Source organism: Aethalodelphis obliquidens, unplaced genomic scaffold, assembly GCF_003676395.1.
Source record: "Aethalodelphis obliquidens isolate GAN/ISIS:26980383/991018 unplaced genomic scaffold, ASM367639v1 scaffold7, whole genome shotgun sequence".
NCBI lineage: Eukaryota > Metazoa > Chordata > Mammalia > Artiodactyla > Delphinidae > Aethalodelphis > Aethalodelphis obliquidens.
In genome coordinates, this window is record NW_020837951.1 from 8,115,044 (window position 1) to 8,131,547 (window position 16,504).

Here is a 16,504-nt window from a genome sequence, read left to right on the forward strand (position 1 = left end):
CACAAGATAAAAATCCTGATTCTGCCACTTTCCAGCAACAGGACCTTAGGAGACCAACTTACCTTCTGAAGCCTCTGTAAAATGGGGCTAATAATCTCTCCTGTGTCTCAGAGGGTTTGTGAACAGTGAGCATCCACTCAACGCTTGGTAAAGATTTTTTTATGCTACCGTTGCTTTCTTCTCAGGGACCTGGACCCGGGTCTGGGAAGTTCCCTTCCTCCCTCAGGGTCTCATTGTCCCCGTCTGCAAAGTTAGAAGGTCTCTCCCAGGTCACTTATTCACTTAACAAACCTTTTAATGTCTCTGAGCCAGACCCAGGGCTGGGCACTGAGGATGGCCCCTGTCCCCGTGCTGCCGGCAGCCTGGTGGGGAGACAGATGTTAAACAGATGAGGACACCAGGCGGTGATGAGTCACAGCTGTGCCGGGTGCCGGGTGGGAGCCACCTGGGGAACCTGGAGTGTGTGTATGTATTGGGGGGTGCGGATCCTGTGTGTGGGGAGGGGTAGATCGGGGGGCTTCCTTGAGGAGGCCGGGGTTCAGCTGCGACCTGGAGGATGCATAGTTCTAGAGCAGAGGGAGGTGAGTTCCAGACGGAGGTCGCAGCAGGCATGAAGGGAGGCCCAGGGGTGTGGGCAGTTTAGAGGAGGATACACGAGACCCTGAAGTGGGGAGGGGGTGCCTGGAAATGGGCCTGGAGGGGGCACTGGGGTCAGGTCTGGAGGGCCTTGTGGGGCTTTAAGGAGTTTGATCAAAAAGGCTTGTGACTGTCTCTCAGCTGGAGGGGTGGGGCATGAGGGGCTTCCTGCCCTTATGGGAGGAGCAACCCCATCCTGGACCCTGAAATTCCTTCCCGGTGACCTGGCCTCTGGGCAGCAGAGGGAGGCCGCTGCTCCCGCCCTGCCCTTGCCTCTGCCTTACTCTCCCCGCCTGGCATGCCTGGGGCGCAGCTCCACCCGCTGGATGGACAGTGGGCACCCACGCCTGGAGGCGGCTGTGCGGTGACTCGGCTCACCCCACCTGTCCCCTGTCCTCTCCGCTCTCCAGGGCTGCCTCTGCCCCGGCTGGAATCTGCCGGGCGGCAGGAACCAGGTCTTTAGTCAGGCCAGCCCCTGCCGCCGACAAAGAGCCTCCTGTTCCCAGGTCCCCGGGGGCTGAGGGGCCAGGACCGGCCGAGGCGATCTGGGCTCCGGCTGCCTGGCCTGGGGCACCGTCCCTCCTCCTCCCCCGTCCCTGGCCCAGCTCCTCCCTCTGAAGGTTTCCAAGGCTAATGGCAGACCTGGCCAGGTGACCTCAGGCCAGGCCGGGTGGGGACAGACCAGGTGGGGAAGAGCCGCCGTTCGGTTCCCCGTGCGCACAATGGCAGTTGTGATAAGCTTTGCTGGATCGTGGGGAGGAATACATGAGCTGGGTTGGGTAGAGCTCTTGGCCCCGTGCCTAGCACATAGCGAGCGCTCAGCCAGGAGGCTGAGGGGTATGGGTGTGGGTCCTGTGGGCAGGAGGGGAGGCCGGGGAGAGCTGCTGGGGCGGGGGGAGAGGCGTCCTGCGGCCGCAAGGTGTTGGGAGCTGACAGGGTGGTTTTAGAGGAGCCTTTCCTCCACCCTGAGGACTGTGGGAAAGTTCTCGACTTCCTCGGGGGCTGGGCCTGGAATTTGCAGGGCCTGGAATTGCTCACTCTAGGGGCTGCCAGGAAGTGGGGGGTGGCTGGGGAAGGAGGCCGAGCTGGGTGGACACAGTTCGTCTGGCCCCCGCCCACATCCTGCATTCCCGGAGCAGCTGGGGCAGCAAGAGGCGGCGGGGCACGGAGCTGCCCCCTCGGGCTGGGCCTGGGGTGCAGAGGTCAAGGCCTCTTCCTGTCTGCCTGCTGCCCGGGCCTGAGGAATGTAGCTTCCTTTCTCAGCCTGACCCTGAGGACCCCACAGGCAGGAAGTCTCCAGGTCTCGCTAGAGTCGGCCAGTCTGGGTTCAGGCCCTGGGGCGGCCGTTCCCTAGCGGTGTGGCCTCGAGCCAGTGACTTTGCCTCCCTGAGCCCGTTTCCTCATGGGGGAGAGTGGGGCTGAGAACAGCTGTCCCTCTGGGAGCTGTTTGGGGAGTTAGGTGAGGGAATGCGTGTGCGGTCTCAGCCTTGGTCTGCCGTAACACGGGACCAGAGACTGGGCGGCTTAAACGACAGAAATTTATTTTTGCACAATTCTGGAGGCTGGAAGCCCGAGGTCCAGGTGTCAGCAGGTCTGTTTTCTTCCGAGGTGTCTCTCCCTGACCAGCAGGCAGCTGCCGTCTCCGTGTCCTCACACAGTCCCCGCTCTGTGTGCGCAATTTGTCCAGATTTCTTCTTCTGAGGACACCAGCCATACATATGGGATCAGGGCCAAGCCTGAGCCCCTCGTTTTAACTTAATTTCTTCTCTAGTCCCTGTCTGCAGTCAGTCACATTCTGAGGGCGCTGGGGGTCAGGACTTCAACATAGGACTTTGAAGGGACACAGTTCAGCCCCTCACAGCCAGGCTCAGGGGAAGAGCTCGGGAGGGGTCACCCGCCCTTTTGATTCAGCCACTCGGCGAGCAGAGTAGGGACGTCCTGAGGGTCTGAGGCGGCATCGGCGGCCTCCTTCCTGCTGCCCAGCCCTCTGGCTCAGCGTCCTGCCACCTGGAGAGCGACCCTGCTGGGCACACCCGGCTTGCCGTCTGCAGACTGTCAATGCCCCAATGTAAGAAAGGCTGCATATAGCGCACGGCTGGATTGTTCTAGGCAAAACCTGGTCTCTGGGAGACGGTGCCCCTCCTTAAGCCTGAGGGGCTTCCTCCCCTGGCCCAGCTGGGCAGCACTCACCCCAGGGCTCTGCGCGGCACCCCAGCTGGGACACCCCTGCTCTGCCCCTGTCACTCCCTCCTCATCTCAGGTCCCTGAAATGCAGGGTGAGACGCCCCTCACGCCCCCATCCCGGTCCACGGAGCTGCCACTGCAGGGCTGGGGCTGGGCCTCAGTTTCCCCACCTCTGAGCTCTCTTCCAGCCCCACCAGGCAGGGTGATTCCTGGGTCAGCGGATGTGGAGGGGGAGGGGTTCTCCCCACGCCAGAGAGGGGCCTCTTCTCTGGGGGGTGACTCAGCCCGTGGTCACTGCAGTGGAGGTCGGGGTTTCGGAGGCACTGGCTGCCAGTCCCCCTTCCCTTGGCTCTGGGGACGCAGTGGTCAGAGGCTCGTGGCCAGGGTAGCCGCCAGCTGGCCGGCTGCGAGGTGTTTAACCACGTTCGTCCCGAAGTCAGATGTTGCGACTTCCTGCAGCCTGCCTCCCCAGCGCCCAGTCTGAGGCCCATGCCTTGTTCATTGACCCCCTGGCCAGCATGGGGGAGGTGGGCAAACTCATCTGGGCCACCACCGCCACCATCGTTGACAGGAGTGAGAAGTGGTATTTCCAGCCCCCTGGATGCACGGCGGTGAGCAAGGCGGGCCCAGGGCAGCAGGAGCCATTCGCGGCTGCAGTTACTAATAAAGTGCGACGCGGTGCCCGCTGGGCCCGCCCCCAGGCCCTGCCTCCGCAGTCCACACTGTGGTCCCTGCAGCCCCACAGTGGGTGTGTGAGGCCAGGCTGGTCATTGTTCCCACAATTCAGAAGGGAGAACTGAGGTCCCTTAGGGTTCAATGACCTGCAGCGAGGCTATGAGGCAAATTGGGCTCATCGCCTATTTTAATAAATCCAGTTTTATCGGCTCGTTTGTTCACACACCGCCTGCAGCTGCTTTCCTGCTACAACGGCAGGTTGAGTGGCTGGGACGGAGATCGTCTGGCCCACAAAGCTGAGACTGTACAGTCCTGCCCTTTGCGGGGGAGGTTGGCAGGCCCCTGGTGGAGGGAGGGTCTCTGGGTGCCTCTGGTATGCCGTCTGCCGTGCTGGGTGGCCTCTCCTTGGTGGTGGTGGTGGCTTCTGGTCCTGGCTCTGCTGCTCACTGGCCTTGGACCCTCGGCAGTGGCCTGACCTCGGAGCCTGTTTCTTCATCTGGAAAAGCAGAGGAAACGACAGTGCCCACAGCTCGGGCTGGTTGGGAGGATTGAAGGAGATGAGGATACAGAGCAGGGCTGTCTTACTGTCCACTGCTGCTGGTGGGTTCTCATCGTTACTGTCACTGCAACAACTACTGATGCTGTTACTACAAGAGCCGTGGGGGTCAGAGGTGGGGGGAGTTTGGGCAGTCAACCCATTGGTCTCGGTGGAGGGCACGGGCCATCCTACCGACCTCCTCTCTACATCCCTCTCCCGGGCAGGGATCCCCGAGGACTCCAAGGTGGAGGGCCCCGCGTTCACGGACGCCATCCGCATGTACCGCCAGTCCAAGGAGCTGTACGGCACCTGGGAGATGCTGTGTGGGAACGAGCTGCAGGTGAGGCCATGGAGGCTGGCGGGGAGGCTGCGCAAGTCAGCGCGGGGCCCAGGCAAGGGCTCTGGGGCCACAGGCGAGGGCTCTGGGGCCACAGGCGAGGGCTCTGGAGCCTGGCTGCAGGTTCGGGCGGGTAGAGGCTGAGGTGATCCCGCAGCGGGGGCTGCTTGTTATTTTGTTCAGTCATTAACTGAGCACCGACCCTGGACTAGGTGCTGGGGGGCACTGTAAGAGGGACGCAGTCCTGGCCCTCAGGGAGCTGCCTAGAAGGAGAAACAGACGTGTGACAAGTAAACGCACACACTTGCATGTGCAGGCAAGGGGGGAAGGGTGTGGTATTCCAGACAGGGTGGCAGCATGTGCAATGGTCCTGAGGTGGGGCCCCTACAGGATCCTACAGGACACCCAAGCAGGTGAGCTGGGACCTGTGGGAATGATGCTTAGGAGGGAGGGCAATGGAGATGTGGAGCAAAGAGCAGTTTTTTTTTTTTTTTTGCGGTACGCAGGCCTCTCACTGTTGTGGCCTCTCCCGTTGTGGAGCACAGGCTCCGGACGCGCAGGCTCAGCGGCCATGGCCCACGGGCCCAGCCGCTCCGCGGCCTGTGGGATCTTCCCGGACCGGGGCACAAACCCGTGTCCCCTGCATCGGCAGGCAGACTCTCAAGCACTGCGCCACCAGGGAAGCCCAGAGCAGCTTTTTGAGGGGGGTTTGAGTGGCCGGGCTTGCCGGAATGTGGAGGGGCTGGGCATGCTCCAACCCCTGCCCCGGCCTGTGCCTCCCGGTCCTAGATCCTGAGCAACCTGGTGATGGAGGAGCTGGGCCCTGAGCTGAAGGCAGAGCTCGCCCCCCGGCTGAAGGGGAAACCGCAGGAGCGACAGCGGCAGTGGATCCAGGTGGGCAGGCCTGGGCTTGGGAGCAGGGGTGGGGGGCCTGCAGCCGCCTGGCACCCTCGGCCTGGCGCTGACACCTCCGCCCTGCCCACAGATCTCAGACACCGTGTACCGCATGGTGTATGAACAGGCCAAGGCACGCTTGGAGGCCGTGCTGTCCAAGCTGCAGCTGGCCCGGCCGGCCATGGAGGCGGTCATCCGCACCGACATGGACCAGATCATCACCTCCAAGGAGCATCTGGCCAGCAAGATCCGAGGTAGGAGGGCCACCTGCTATGGCTGTCATCACCTGGTGGACGTGCTGGGACCACCCGCCCTCCGGGGTCAGGGGGTCCCTCCTGCCTGTTCAGGGATCCGTTTGCATTTCACAGGAAGGACTTGATTCATTGATTACTTTTGAAACACCAGAATCAAATCTGAGGCATTGTTCTTCCAGCCCCTGTGAGTTGTTTGTCAGCTGTTATTTCTATAGACTCAGATCTTGGTGACCTAAATGACGCTGAGGAGGTTCAAGCCTTCTCTTCATCTTTGTCATCAGATCTACCATGTGTCATTTTAGCGACATCAGCTTGACTTCGGTGATTCACATTCAGCCAGCCTTTCTGGTCAGCTGATGCTCCTTTCTGTTCCGAGCCTGATGGGATCTCTTCACTCACTTGTCATCCGTCACACGCTGGCCACAGTTGTGACTGTTGTCAGTTGCCCGAGGTTATTCTCTAACCGCTGTGCTCACTGTGAGCTGGGGAGGACCCCGAGAGTTGACATTTATTGTGTGGAACAAATAACGTTAGCTGGGCAGGGGAGAAGGAGGGACGTCAAAACACCCCCTGGCTAAAAAATGCCTTGGTCAGAATGTCTTGGAGACGGTCCCTGCCCACAGGGAAGCAGCCTTTTCCATAGGTGGGCTGAGTCAGGCCACACCATTCCAGGGCAGAATCGGGGTTTGCAAAACCCAGAGGCTCATTGAAGCCACTGAAGTGTTTTCCATTTTTTTTTTAAACGAAGGAGCAAGACCCCCAAAGGTGAGTTCTCTTCCTCCAGCTAAACAGAAAAACTGCCAACCTAGAGACCTTCACACTAGCCGTTTTCTTAGTTTCTTGCCGTCACAGTGTCAGGAACATCAGGGTCCAGTCTCAGAACTCCCTGTTATTTGTGCTGCATTAGCAGCTGTCCCTCAAGAATCCTTCAGTTTGCTAATGTTGTCACCAGTGGTTTTCTTTAAAGAATAATACGACAGCCTGCCTCTAGCCTGGGGGTCTGGGATGGTGGGAGTTGCTACCGGGGATGCCATCTGCTAACCAGCTCCCTCTGCGCAGCCTCCATCCTCCCCAAGGCGGAGGTGTGTGTCCGGAATCATGTCCAGCCCTATATCCCATCCATCCTGGAGGCCCTGATGGTGCCCACCAGCCAAGGCTTCACCGAAGTGCGGGACGTCTTCTTCAAGGAGGTCACCGACATGAACCTGAACGTCATCAATGAGGGCGGCATCGACAAGCTGGGCGAGGTGAGCCAGGCATGGCCCCAGGTTTGGGTTTGGTCTGGCCCCCGTCAGGCCCTCACTGTGATCAGGGCTGGCCGCTCCCCTCCGGGGCATAACCTGTGAACGGAGGGTCTGCGTGCACCCCACAAATGCAGCCAGCCTCTCTCACTTCTGAGTGGTTCTCGGGGTGAACGGTCTTCCACAGACCCCACATTGGGGTAGTCGGCTGCCTGGAACCCCACATAGTTGTCAGGTGTAGACAGAATTGGTCCTGTAATCTCAGCGTCTTCTACACCCCAAACTGAGGAGTCCATTGACAATAATAATCATAGAATTTGAGAGCCATAGAAGACCTTAGAGATCATGAAAAACCAGCTCGTGACTTGGAGGCTAAGAGAAGGTGAGCGATTTGCCCAAGGTCACCCAGCGCCCGGGCTGGCCTCTCCCCACACGCTGTGCTGCCGGACCCCACTCCTCCTGCCTTCAGATCCTCATGCTTCCTGTCCCGGGTCCTCCAGCGCTTGCCCTTGTGACCGCCACCCCCGGATGGCCTTCCCGGCTGCCTGGCTCCTCTGGCGGCCCCAGCTCAGGTCCCACGTGTCTCTGCCTCCCTGCAGTACATGGAGAAGCTGTCCCAGCTGGCGTACCACCCCCTCAAGATGCAGAGCTGCTATGAGAAGATGGAGCCGCTGCGGCTCGATGGGCTGCAACAGCGTTTTGACGTGTCCAGCACGTCTGTGTTCAAGCAGCGAGCCCAGATCCTCATGCGTGAGGTGAGCCCAGGGTGCTACCCCAGCTGCCCCCGCCGTCCCCAGCTCCCCATCTCCTGGGGAAGAGGCTGCCTCTGTGGCCTTCCTCCCCAGCCCCCTCCTCATCGTCCCCACGGGCCTCACTGCAGCCACACTCGGCCCCCGCGTGCTCTCCGCTGCTCTGCTCTCTGGTCTGTTTGGACCCTGCCCCTCTGCCCTCCCCCCCCGGCTAATTCAGACTCATCTTTTGGGTCTCAGAGACCCCTTCCTCCGGGAGGCCCTTCTTGCTCCCTAAGCCCCTTCCCACAGGGCCCAGGGCCTCTGTTTCCCTGAGGCAGGGAGCGGCCCCGGTGCCCGGCCCTGAGCCAGCACACTAGACAGTACAGGAGTGAGTGAGTGAACGGGCAGCTGAGCACACAGGCGCCCCCTCCTCCCGGCGGGCACCCCTTTCACGTGCCCCGTGGTGTGCCCCGCCGGCAGCAAATGGACAACGCCGTGTACACCTTCGAGACCCTCCTGCACCAGGAGCTGGGGAAGGGGCCCACCAAGGAGGAGCTGTGCAAGTCCATCCAGCGCATCCTGGAGCGGGTGCTGAAGGTGAGCCGCCCGGCCAGGCCCCACCCCTCCACCCAGGGGGGCGCTGGGGCTCAGGTCAGACCAGGGACCGGTGGAGCTCCCTGACCCAGAGCCTCCTGTGCCCTGGCCGCTCTTCCTGGCAGAAATACGACTATGACAGCAGCACCGTGCGGAAGCGCTTTTTCCGGGAGGCTCTGCTGCAGATCACCATCCCGTTCCTGCTCAAGAAGCTGGCGCCCACCTGCAAGTCGGTGAGTGCGCCCTCTCCCCCCACTGCGCTCCCCCTCCCCACTCCTCTCCCTCCCCTCCCCTCACTCCCCCCACTGTCCTCCCTCCTCTCCCCCCACCCCTCCCCACCCCTCCCCACCCCTCTCCCCTCCTCACTCCCCTCCCCATTTCTCCTCTCCCCTCTCCTCTCATTCCTGTCCCCCTCCTGTCCCCTCCTCTCCCCACTGCCCTCCCCTCTCCCTTTCCCTCTCCCCTCCCCCACTAGCCCCAGTCCTGGGCCTGACCAACAGCCCTGGCCTCCCCTCTCTCTGCCCCACCCCCACCCCCACCCGGCAGGAGCTGTCCCGGTTCCAGGAGCTGATATTCGAGGACTTTGCCAGGTTCATCCTGGTGGAGAACACGTATGAGGAGGTGGTGTTGCAGACGGTCATGAAGGACATCCTGCAGGGTGCGTGCCTCCCGGGCCCCCGGGGGCTGACTGCAGAGCTTGGGGGGGGGCGGGTGCTGCTGTTGGGACCCTTACTGCCTGGAGGGTGGTGGAGGAGGCCGCCCAGAGGTCTTCCTGGTGGGGTCAGCTAAGCTACAAAGAAAAGAGGACTTATGCCGTGGGCTGGGGTGAGCCCACTACTAGCGGTGTGGCCCCAGGAGGGTAGCATCGCATCCCTGTGCCTTAGTTTGTTTGTGGGTCCTTGACATTTTGGGGAGCATCAGGTGAGTGACAGGGTGTAGGGTCACAGCCCCTGCTTCCCGGCATTGAGGCCTGAAATAAGCCTCGTCCCAGTCACAGCACCCACTTAGGCCGAGGGGGGCCTCTGGGGGCTGATGCAGGTCACAGCTGGGCAGTGTAGGGTGTGCTGGTGGCCGTGGTAAATGTCCCGACACCGCCCTCCTGTCCTGTAGCTGTGAAGGAGGCCGCCGTGCAGAGGAAGCACAACCTGTACCGGGACAGCGTGGTCATGCACAACAGCGACCCCAACCTGCACCTGCTGGCCGAGGGCTTGCCTATTGACTGGGGCGAGGAGTACAGCGGCAGCAGTGACAGTGGTGGGGACCCCGGCAGCCCTGGCATCCCGGAAGCAGCCACCCTCTCGGAAAAGCGCCGGCGGGCCAAGCAGGTGGTGTCCGTGGTCCAGGACGAGGAGGTGGGGCTGCCCTTCGAGGCTGTCCCTGAGCCCCTACCACCTGCGTCCGCAGACAGCATCACCGAGCTCCGTGGTCTGCTGGCCCGGGATCTGCAGGCTGAGAGCCCCCCGCTGGCCGGCCCCCTGCTCAATGGGGCCCCCGCCCAGGAGAGCACCCAGCCCGGGGCAGCCCCTGAGGCCGCCTCACCGCCTGCCTCACCCCTCCGGCAGCTCCCGCCTGGAAAGGCCTCGGACCTCGAGCCTCCCAAGCCCAGTGACCAGGAGACCGGGGAGCAGGTGTCCGGCCCTGGCGGCCGCCCCCCAATCCATACCACCACCGAGGACGGTGCAGGGGTGCAGACTGAGTTCTAGGCCAGTCGCCCCCGAGCTTCTGTTGGACATGGCGCACGGGCCACTCCCTGAGGCACTGGAAGGCTCGGCTCTGGGCGGGGAGCGCTGGATCTATGCCTTCCAGGTGGGGATGGGGCCAGGCTGGTGTGGCACCTCTGGGGCGGAGACGGGCCCACCTGAGTCACTTTATTGGGTTTGGTCACACTTGGTCGGTCTGTTTTCTCTTATGTGGGATGATCTCGGCTTTCCTCCTCCTGCCGGGGGCAGAGCACAGCAGAGGGGGCTGGGAGCACGCGGTGGCCCTGGGTCCCTGAGTCCTGCGTCCCTGCCCCGCCTCTGTGGCCCGTTTCCCTCGTGGGTCTTGCCCTCCTTGGGAAGAGGGCGGTAAGAGTAGCATCTGCTGTGACACAGAGCCCATGGATCCTCTGCTCGCACCAAGGGGCTCGCTGGAACCAGGAAGACGGAGCGCTGAGGCCCCTCTTGGCCCCGCTCCTCCCTCCTCCCGGCTGGGCCCCAGAGGATACTGGCCTTGCTGTCCTGCCCCGGGTGAGGGGATGTGCAAGGAGGGGCCTTCAGGCTGGGGGAGAGCTGCCTCGCAGAGGGGGATGGGGCCGTGGGCCTGAGGAGAGAACAAGAAAGGCCTGGAATGGGCTGGTCTGGGGAGAGAAGGGAGAGGGCGTGTCTGAGGGAAGGAGGGCGTGACCTCTGCAGAGGTACTGCTGGGAGGGTGGGCGCGGTGGCAGATGGAGGGCTGCTGGAAGCTGGGCCGTTGCCTCCCCCTCCACTTGCTGGGGTCCAGTCTCCGGAGTTCCTCTGTCCCCGTGCTGGGCTCGGGGGGTGGGGGGTGGTGGCATGTTGCTCAGTGGCAGGGCCGGGTGGGTGTGGACTCTGCAGGCCACTTCCAAGGTACGCGTTGTCCTCCCAGGGAGCTGCGGGGCTCGTGAGGGGCAGGAGGATGGGCCGAGGCACCCCAGGGCACCACTGAGCTCTTGCGTCAGGCTGGGGCTCGGCCCCTTGTGCTCTGAGTTTCCGGTCACCCCATCCTGAAAACTCCAGGACTCTTCAAATGTCCTGAGTCACGTGGGGGCCCAGCCATCCCCCTTCCTGGGGTGAGGGTCAAGCCGAGACCATCCCCAGGGGCTGGGGCCTCCTGGCCTTCCCACACCCCCTCCCCTGCTGCTTGGAGGGGAGGGGAGGGTGGGCAGGGCAGAAACCGAGTCCTTCAGGGTCGTCAACGCCATCCCAGCCCTGCCTCCTCCATCCCCTCATCTCCTTCCTGGACCGGGCCCTGGGACCCACAGGACGTGAAGCACTGGCTGGTGCTCAGGGACCCCCGCCCCCCCCAGTCCCCCAAGCCCTAAACTCAACGCCTCACTAACCTCTTTTACCAACACGTTCCGTCTGAAGATGCTCTCCTTTGGTGCCTTCTTTTGTGGTTTTCCAAATCATCCTCAAATCTTGTATTGAAAATATTATGCAAACTGTTTAAGCTTCTACTAATCAATAAATGCTTTATTTAAAGCCAGTGGCCCATGTGTGGTCCCAGCAGGGTGAGACCTTTGCTGGAGACGGACTAGGAGCACCTGTGTACCTCTACTTTCTGGGATGGCCGCTTGACCGAGTGCTTACAGGTGCATGGCCAGAGTTCTATTATCCCATTTTACAGAGGAGAAAACTGAGGCTTGGAGAGAAGGGACACAGCAGGTAGGTGGCCCGCCTGCTGGCAGCTCAGACGGCTTCCTCAGCCAGATCCATGCAGGGTGCACCTCTGGCCGTCTCGGGCAATGCTGAGGGCAGGAGGGCAGCTACTTTATGGCCACGTGGCCCTGGGTGCCCATGGCGGGTGGGCCCGAGGCTCACACTAGATCCAAACAGTGATGCCAGTGTGTAAGACTCCTGCTCACACAGCCAGTACTTACTGTGGGCCGTGCACGTTACTTGCAAGACTAGGAGCCTCACGGCAGCTCCAGGCGGCGGGCACCATTGTCACATTTCACCGATGTGTAAACTGAGGTCCAGGAAGGCGGGGAACCTGGGCTGAGGCTATGGGGCCCCCATCACCTTGGGGGACGGTGGCCAGTGGCTGAAGGCTTGTTAAGGGCTGAGGTGAGGAAGCAGGGGCTCAGCTGCAGTCTTGCTGTTGACCTTGGCAAGGCACTGAACTCAACCTCAGGCTCCTCGTCTATAAAAGGGGGGGCCTATTGAGGGTTCAAGGAGACCTGCCAAACACTGTGCTCTGCGAGGTGGCCCTGCCCACCTCAGGCCTCAGTCTCCCCTCTTAGCTAAGCAGAGCCCAGCAGGGTGTGTGGGGAGGGAAACCATCAGAGGTCCCCCGGGTACCTGGAAAGCAGGACTCACACCACATGGGCCCTTCATCCGTCCTGTTTCAGCCCGCAGGACTGTCACAACGAGGCAGGGAGAGTGAGGGCCTGTCCCCTGCATCCCGCTGGCTCTTACGCTGTGCCTGCGATGAGCAGTCAGGGCTCCCTGGTGGCCGCCGGCCTATGTCAGGGCTCCATCGTGTCCCTTGCTGACCAGATGGGGAACTAGGATGTGGAAGGTTGGCCAGAGTCAGAGTTAGCTGGAGGCAGAGCCCAGGCGCCCCGAGCAGGCCTGCCTGTAGCCCAAAGGAAAAGCTGCCCCTGGCTCAGAACTGTCTGCCAGAAGGCGCACGACAGAGGCGCAGTTCTACGGCAAGTACCAGGAGCACGGCTCCTGCAACTGTGCGGTGAACAACCGCGCGGCTGCACGGCTCAAGATGCTTCTAGGCTCCAGAGCCAGCGCCACCACATTCCTGTCGCAGGGCCCGGGACATCCAGCCCCCTGGTCTGGGGTAACGATAACAGAGCACGTAGCACAGCCCACACGGCACCACGAGCTCCGCAGACTTTCTGAGCCCTTCTCGTAGAGCCCTGGTCTCTCCACCTGCGACAAGGGAGGTTTGGGTAACTTCACCTTTGGGAACACCGCACCTCCCCGCTTCCCTTCTGACTCAGCTGCGACCCCCTCCCCCTCCCCGGGCTCCATCAGGACCCAGTGATGACTCTGGAGGAGGCGGCTGGAGATGGGTTTATTGACGTTACTGCTTTGGGTCTGCAAAGCTCAGTACCTGCCCTGGAGCTGCGTGGGGTGAGGAGGTGCAGAGCTGGGAGAGGAGGGGCCCAGCGTGCGGGGAGAGCAGAGGGAGGCGAGGAGGGGCCGACGTCGCTGTGGCCCCAGGCCCGCCCTGAACACATTCTGGCCAGTCAGTCCAAGGACACGGTGGCCTCCCCACCTCTCCCCTCGGCCAGGGCCCTCCTGCACCCCCACCACCCTGCCCAGTGGGACAGCACTGCCCGGGCTCCCCTGAGGAGGCTCCTGGGTGGGGGGGCGTGACTGCCAGAGGCAGCTGAGACACTCAGGCCTGTGCTCAGAGGGAGGCATGCTGGTACCCCACCCCCCAGACCCTGTCTTCGTGCGGCGAGGGGTCCTCTCTCCTCCACGGTATTCACGCTGGCTCTGTCCTTGGTCAGGAACACTCCTGTCTCCGCCTGGGCCAGGACAGAGGGGCCCGTACTAGGCCATGGAGAACAGAGCGGGAGCTGGAGCCCTGGGCCCGCAGGTAGCAGAGGTGGGGCTGGAGGTGTCAGGCCCGGGCCGGCGGCCGGCACTCAGCGGCTGTGGTAGATGCGGAGGCGCTGGGCGATGTCCTGGCGGCACAGCGGGCAAGTGCGCAGGGGCTGGCAGCACTGCTGGCAGCAGCAGACGTGGCCGCAGTTGAGGAAGATCATCTGGGCCTGAGGAGAGAGTGCGGGAGTGTCTGGGAACCAGCCCGGCCTGATTCCCCGGGGATGGGGCAAGTGAGGCCCCCGGCCCCCAAAGATCTGACAGCACGGTCGTCACGCTCCACCGCCCGTATGGTCACTGTCTGCCCCTCTCTGTAACAGCCGCACGTTTCACAGCCCCGCCCTATCTCACCAGCCCAGCTGCTGGATGTGCACGTTGTTCCCAATTTTTGGATTTTCTGTGCACTTTGCCCGGCCCCCTCGGTCTCAAAACCACCCCAGCATCATGGATTAAAAGCCATGGAAGTGTGTCTATTCTTTGCCTTAGCATTTCCTCTTTTTAGTAAGTTATCCTAAGTAAAGAACCAAGGATGTACTCCAAATTCTGTTCAAGGCTGTTCAGTATAGCACTGTTGGTAATAACAAGAGCTAGGAAGCCACCTCCAGGGCCCAGAGCAGGGGTTTGGTTAAATTTATAACCACCAAGGCCCCCTGTATCACCGCATTCCCTGAGCCCAGCAAAAACCACAGGGAAGGGCTTCCCTGGTGGCGCAGTGGTTGGGAGTCCGCCTGCCGATGCAGGGGACACGGGTTCATGCCCCGGTCCGGGAGGATCCCACATGCCGCGGAGCGGCTGGGCCCGTGAGCCATGGCCGCTGGGCCTGCGTGTCTGGAGCCTGTGCCCCGCAACAGTGAGAGGCCCGCGTACCGCAAAACAAACAAACCAACCATAGGGTAATCAAACTGCTCACGTGGCAACCTTTCTAAGCAGGATCACACTCGGGGGAGGGGGAGTATTTTACGTGCTACATTGCTGAATTTTTATAATAGGCGTCAATTTTGTTAGTTTTAAAAACAGGTTTTAAAGTCTCTTCAGAGAAAATTGTGTTGTTGATATTTAATGACTTAATACATATACGAAGGGAAACTTCCTAAGTGGGAGAAAAAACTCTTGAAGAAAAAGGCCCAGAAAACATAGCATTACTCATGTTTGGGTAATGGGATCATGGGTCATTTTAATTTCCTGTTTTTTGCCCGGGAGGCTCCGGACGGCAGGCACTGGGCCTGTTGCCCCAGACTTACCTCCCGTTCCAGGCACACAACACATTCTGAGATCTGGGCCTCCAGCTCCGCGCAGGGGGCCGATGGTCTTACTGCCTCGGGAAGCTCCTCAGGGGCCGTGGGGAGGACCTCGCCCTGGGGTGGTTTCGGCAGCTCTGTGGGGACAGAGAGGCTGAGGCTGGGTCACGCCCACCTGACCCCGATCCCTGGGGCCTCCCCTGGCCCCGCCTGCCCCAAGTGGCAGGGAGCCGGAGCGGGATGGGATCCGACCAGGACCCTGCCTTCCTACACACGCTCTTATTTCTCTTTGCTGAGCCTCATTCCCCCACCTGTAAGACGGGACAGCTGGGGCACTGGTTAATTGGGGCCTCTTGCCCCTAACACACTCTGAATCCTTCACAGCCACCCTGCAAGTAGGGCTCATCACTGTCAGAGATGAGAAATCAGGAGGCTCAGAGGGGGAAGCCACTTGCCCGAGGCCACAGGGCCATCTGGTGGTAGAGCTGCCCCGCAGCAGCCCTGGCTAGGACCGGACCTCGCTCGCAGATTCTCCACCCAGGGGCCCAGGCGCAGGTAGCCCAGAGGGGCAGGGAGAGGAGTGAGCAGCTCTCAAGGCTGCTCCCCCTGTCCCCTGGCAGAGGCCCCAGCATGTCCCCTGCCTGGGTCCCAACCGCCGCGAAGGAGGACATCAGAATCGGTCTCTCTCATTATCACACCACGTGCACCAGCGACACCCTCAAGTCTCTCTCCATCCCTGATCCCCGTCCCCTCAGTTCATGTTTTTCATTTATTCTACGGGTTAAATTACAAGTAGCACTTTTTATAATTCTAAAAAACCTGAAGTTTTCTTTTTAAAAAGCCTATCGCAACCACTCTAGACCCTCTAGGGGTACATGGTATCCCCCCCAAACCATCACTGTAAGGGGCACTTCTATATTTAACGTAACACATATTGAGTCCTGGGGTCAGAAAGAGAACTGTTGGGGAAACTCCTGAGGCTCTCCTGCCCTCTGGAGCTCAGGAGCCTTCCAGCCCAGCCCCTCCCTGCAGGGCGGCCACAATCAGGAAGAAGCCCTAAGGGTTAGGGTTAGGGTTAACCTGTCTCTGCCTCAGTTTCCTCATCCCTCAGACGCGGGTAACAATGGTGCCCACCTCACGGGGCTGCAGCAAAGGTGACCTGACATGGTGGTCGTCAAATGCCCGATACCCATCCTGCTCGGCACACAGGAGACCTTCCCCTGGGTCAGCCACAGCACCTGCCCTCTCCCGGGCCTCCGGATGAGGGCAGGGCACCTCCTTCACAACCATCACAACCACCTTTCTACGTCCAAACCACAGGCCTGTCCTGGGGCGCAGTGCTGGGCACGGGGTGGGCGCTGGGTCTGGCTGATTTCTCCCTCTACTCCAGGGATCCTGAGTGTGTGGTTCCCGACGTCTAGTAGGGTGGGTTTAGGGAAGCCAGAAGAGGCCTGAAACTGCTATAGGAAAAGTTCTTTTTTTCCATTTTTGGAGCCTGCTTTTCCCATTTATAAATTGTTCCTTTAGGAGGGAAGCTTAAGGACTGGCCAGGGTTAGAAGTGGCCCTTAGGACTCGTCCTGAACTGTAAACAGGGGACGCCCCCAACCGCAGCCCACACATAAGGGCTCTGCTCAGGCGAGGGCTCCGCATCGGTACCTGGCCGGGCCCTGGTCGCGTCCAGCAGCTCCTGGGCTCTGCGCAGGATCTGGTGCCGCAGGCCGGCTTCCGAGACGCCCACCTGCTTGGACCAAGGAGGGCAGGTCATGGCCTGGGCTGGGCAAGGGACCTACTGTGCAGCACGGTCAGAGCCACTACCTCCTCCCTGGCTTCCAGCACCCTCAGCTGGAAAGGTGGAGGCCCACGAGGGCCCGACAATCCGTACAGCAGAGGGAG

The 16,504-nt window shown here is 61.4% G+C and overlaps 2 protein-coding genes across 13 annotated transcripts in view; one reads left to right on the forward strand and one right to left on the reverse strand.

The window, feature by feature from the left end:
* Positions 1-11,291, forward strand: part of NIBAN2 (niban apoptosis regulator 2) — a 51,359-nt gene extending 40,068 nt beyond the window's left edge. For 3 of the 5 annotated variants that reach the window (XM_027104796.1, XM_027104798.1, XM_027104800.1), the window contains 9 exons: positions 4,258-4,373; positions 5,160-5,264; positions 5,356-5,518; positions 6,578-6,765; positions 7,359-7,514; positions 7,971-8,087; positions 8,177-8,317; positions 8,631-8,742; positions 9,195-11,291. In XM_027104796.1, coding sequence (XP_026960597.1) covers positions 4,258-4,373; positions 5,160-5,264; positions 5,356-5,518; positions 6,578-6,765; positions 7,359-7,514; positions 7,971-8,087; positions 8,177-8,317; positions 8,631-8,742; positions 9,195-9,787 — 1,691 coding nt within the window. In that variant the 3' untranslated portion in view covers positions 9,788-11,291. The remainder of the gene's footprint in view (positions 1-4,257; positions 4,374-5,159; positions 5,265-5,355; positions 5,519-6,577; positions 6,766-7,358; positions 7,515-7,970; positions 8,088-8,176; positions 8,318-8,630; positions 8,743-9,194) is intronic. The other 2 variants (XM_027104799.1, XM_027104797.1) reach the window with 1 other exon arrangement.
* A 1,529-nt stretch (positions 11,292-12,820) lies between these two features.
* LRSAM1 (leucine rich repeat and sterile alpha motif containing 1) overlaps positions 12,821-16,504 on the reverse strand; it is a 45,234-nt gene continuing 41,550 nt past the window's right edge. For 7 of the 8 annotated variants that reach the window (XM_027104802.1, XM_027104804.1, XM_027104801.1 and 4 more), the window contains 3 exons: positions 16,268-16,349; positions 14,614-14,747; positions 12,821-13,542 (listed from right to left, as the gene is read on the reverse strand). In XM_027104802.1, coding sequence (XP_026960603.1) covers positions 13,417-13,542; positions 14,614-14,747; positions 16,268-16,349 — 342 coding nt within the window. In that variant the 3' untranslated portion in view covers positions 12,821-13,416. The remainder of the gene's footprint in view (positions 13,543-14,613; positions 14,748-16,267; positions 16,350-16,504) is intronic. The other variant, XR_003432494.1, reaches the window with a different exon arrangement.